This window comes from Humulus lupulus, chromosome 5, assembly GCF_963169125.1.
Source record: "Humulus lupulus chromosome 5, drHumLupu1.1, whole genome shotgun sequence".
NCBI classification, from domain to species: Eukaryota; Viridiplantae; Streptophyta; class Magnoliopsida; order Rosales; family Cannabaceae; genus Humulus; species Humulus lupulus.
Window position 1 is genome coordinate 123,151,813 of NC_084797.1, and position 4,247 is coordinate 123,156,059.

General features: G+C 31.6%; 1 protein-coding gene across 1 annotated transcript; it reads left to right on the forward strand.

Moving 5' to 3' along the window:
* The first annotated feature begins 434 nt into the window (after positions 1 to 434).
* LOC133780591 (uncharacterized) lies at positions 435 to 2,176 on the forward strand. The gene is made up of 3 exons (XM_062220241.1): positions 435 to 1,064; positions 1,143 to 1,241; positions 1,747 to 2,176. Exons 1-3 carry the CDS (start codon positions 936 to 938, stop codon positions 1,906 to 1,908), a joined length of 390 nt encoding a protein of 129 aa, XP_062076225.1. The 5' UTR covers positions 435 to 935; the 3' UTR covers positions 1,909 to 2,176.
* The last annotated feature ends 2,071 nt before the right edge of the window (positions 2,177 to 4,247 follow it).

The window sequence follows — 4,247 nt, forward strand, 5'->3', positions numbered from 1 at the left end:
GCCTCTATAAGTTATTTTGATGGTTTCTTTCAGGAGACTGCTCATGAGACAGTAATACTATGTTGTACTTTATGCATGCTTTATGTTTTTGAAGTAATGTGATGCCTGCATAATAGTTTCTTATTCCCAGTTTTTGTTTCTTAATATTTGAGTTGTTTAAAATATGGTTTGAGTTGCTCCTTTTTGGGCAAGTGTTTTTTCTCATTAGATTTTGTTTTAGTGTGTTTTTGTCTCATCCCATTACACTCAGTTTAGCTCTTTTTCCTCTGTCCTGGACTGGTTACATTTGTTGAGTTCATGCAAAAAAAATTCAAATTTCACAGCTGCAACTATTCTGTGAAAAAGTGAATATTTGTTAATTAAAATATCCATATTTTGGTGCACGTATATAAGTGAACCTTGCATCATTATTTATGTACAAAGATTTAGAGAGCACTAAGAGAAAAAGAAGAGAGAAAGAGAGAGTTCAGTGAGTTATAGAGGTTGGAGTTCTTGTGAGAAGCTTGTTCAAAGAAAGCTAAAACTGAGAACTTTTCTCTTTGTACTGGAGCCTTGTAATTATTCTAGATTGATCATAGTGAAAACTCACGTAGGCCAATTCCACTGAACCATGTATATTGTGGTGTTCTTTTGACTACTGTTTCTATCATTTATTAAAGTTTGTGATTTGTTTCTGTTTCTGGCATTATTTCTTGTTTGTGTTTGTTCTTTTTTCTGGTTCATTTTGTTGGTGTTCTTGGCAGGTTATTAAAGGGTTCAATCACTTTCAATATCATCCTCTATGTAACAGAAGGGTCAGACTAATTCTTCTTGTTTTTCTTATTATTGTAAAACACTTGCACTATTCTTTTTACCTTGCCTTTCGTTATTGTAAAACACTTTCACTATTCTTCAGGCAGGTTTCTTCTCATTTTTCCTTAATTGATGTCCAAGAGATGGATGCAATAGTGTCAAGTTTTAATGCTTTTGAAACTAAGGAAGCAGGCCCACTAATTCTAACATGGGCAGTGTTTCTTTGTCTGATTTCATCACTTCCGGGAAAAGAAGAAAACACTGTTCTAATGGTATGCATTTCAGTTTGGCTTTTTCTTTTCCCCCCTGCACTATACTGTTACAGTATTTGATTAACGTTGTATATGCAGGAGATTAATCATATTAGCTATGTTCGTCAAGCTTTTGAAGCTGCATCTTTGAGATTTTTTCTTGAGATCCTCGAGAGTGACTTATTAAATGAGTCAGATGTAAGTTATTTTAGTTTATCTAGGTTCCTATGTAATAAGTTGAACTATGTTAGTTACCTAATATGTGAATTCTTTTTTTTCCCTCACTTTATTAGTTTAATATTAGTTTCAAGTCCGTGATCTTTTTTCAATTTGTTTGTTTCCTTAGGGTCCTGTTGTTGGTTATCGAAGTGTATTGAGAACTTTTATTTATGCATTTATTGCATCTTATGAGATCAATATTCAGGTAATTAGATTAAGTATCTTGAATGACCTCAAGTTGTTTATTTTATTTATATTAATATTTTTTGTTTTGTCTATGTTGCAGTTGGAAGACAGTACCCTTAATTTGAGATTGGATATTCTTTGCAAAGTTTATTGGGGAGAGGTTTGGCTGCATAATGATTGTCTTTTAGGGTCATTTATAGATTATTTTGTTGATTTTTCATTGGTGGTTCTATTAAAGTTGACATTTTTCTTTTCCTTCGTAGTTTTTTTATTGGATTTATTGCTTTAAATTTTTCAGGAATCACTTTGCAGTCAGTTTTGGGACAGAGAAAGTTTTGTTGATGGTCCTATTCGGTGTCTTCTTTGTAACCTAGAAGGTGAGTTTCCCTTCAGGACTGTGGAACTTATTCACCTCTTATCATCCCAATCTGAAGGAACTTGGCCAGCAGAATGTGTGTAAGTTTCTTTATTTCTTTGCATTGGGTTGAGGATTCTATAGTAATTTCTGTACGTTTGTAAACACTACACTGTACTATATCAGCGTAATTGACTGCGAATATGTATCACTGTTTTGTAATTACTTGTTAGTGCCCAAATAACTTAAGGTATAGAGTTTAGTACTTGTTTGAGCTCCATATTCTATTACACCTCTCCTTTAAATGAGATATGAGATTCGATGGATCTACCCTAGAAATAATAGTATCATTCTAAATGCTTTTGTAACTCAAATCTCCCAAACTTTTAACATGCTGTCTCAGTAATTAAGCACCTGAACCAAAGATGTCTTTCGGGTGAAATTGAGGCCCCTTTAACCTGAAAATGTTAATGTTTGTTTACTGTAATATGTATCTATTCACTGTGTGATAGCAGTATTTTGAATTTTGAAGTATGTTCACCTGGTATTGCTTGCTTAGGTCTTATATTGTATGCAGTTTTATTATTTAATTCATATTATTTAATTTTTTTAAGCATATACCTTACCTTTTATCTGCTATTGCAGGAGAAAAATGTCTCTTTCTCCATCAATTGGAGGAGAAAAGGATACTTAATTTTGAAGACTTTGTGTTGGGCAGCTGTAGAATATTTTGTGCTGAAAGTAGTAACTTTTCAATATGTTGAATATTTAAGACTACTTGAATACTTAAAGAACATTTTGTTGTTGATGACAGTGTTGAATGTTTTAAACTAATTTGTGGATTGTTAATACAATGTTGAATGTTTTTACTTTTTGTTATTTGAAAATCAAGTTCATTTGATGATGCTAGTATATATTAGAAAGCTAATTTTAATTATATATAAAAAAAATTAAAATATAATAGAATAAATTAGTGTTATATAAATGAATATATAATGAGAATTTAAACTTATCTAAATTTTAAAATAATACGAAAATTGTGTTATAATATCTATTACAATAACACTTTTTATGTAAAGAATTTTGTTATACAAACTTCATTATATAACACAAATAATGTGTTATACTAAAGTGTAGTATAACACAAAAAATGTGTTATACTAACGTGTAGTATAACACAAATTTATAAGTATTGAAATGTGTTATATAATCGACTATAAATAATATAATTAAACACTTATCTATTTATTAAAATAACACAGAAAGTGTGTTATCGTTGACAGTATAATAACACATATGTATAACAATGATAAAGTGTTATGTAAAGTACCCTGACCTACGATAGCATAGTCAGTCTTAACACATCAAAAAGTGTTATGGTATGTTTTGATAACACATTTTTGGTGTTATCAAAAAGAATTTTTTCTTGTAGTGCCCTTATCAACTCTACTTATGAATGGTGTTATATTCAACTTTGATTCTGACTGTTTAAGGGCATTTAAAACACTGAAGGAGAAATTGGTATCTGCTTTGGTTGTTGTACCACCAAATTGGTAACTTCCTTTTGAATTAATGTGTGGTGCTAGTGATTATGCAGTAGGAGCAGTTCTTGGACAACGAGTTGACAAGGTATTTCGAACAATTTATTATGCTAATCGAGCCTTGAATGATGCTCAATTAAATTATGCAACTACTGAGAAGGAATTACTTGCAATTGTCTTTGCATTCGACACGTTCATGCCATATTTAATTGGTAATAAGGTAATTTTTTACACAGATCATTCAGCTATTAAGTACCTTATGACCAAAAAGGCTGCTAAACCTCGCCTGATTCGATGGATCCTATTATTGCAAGAGGTTGATATGGAAATTCGTGATAAGAAGTGAACATAAAATCTAGTTGCAGATCATTTATCTAGATTGGAAAAAGGAGAAGAGCATAATGAGAAACATGAGTAAATTGATGAAATTTTTTTGGATGAACAATTATTTTCGATTGAAAGTGAAGAGAAGTTATTACCTTGGTTTGCGGATTATGTCAATTATTTGGTAGCTAAGGTTGTGCCTCCGGACATGTGAAGGCAGCAACTCAAAAAGTTATATTAAGAAGTTAAGCATTATTATTGGGATGAGCCCATTCTTTTTCATCATTGTGCTGATCAAGTAATTAGAAGATGTGTCTTAGAAGAGGAAATGATTTCCATACTTACTCACTGTCATACTTTACATTGTGGTGGTCACTTTGGAGGAACAAGGACATCAACAAAAGTTTTGCAATGTGGGTTTTATTGGCCTACGTTATTTAAAGATGCTAGTGCCTTTGTTAAGAGTTTTGATCGTTGCCAAAGGACTGGTAATATATCAAGAAGAGATCAAATGCCAACGACTAGAATTCTGGAAGTTGAGCTGTTTGATGTGTGGGGAATAGATTTTATAGGGCCTTT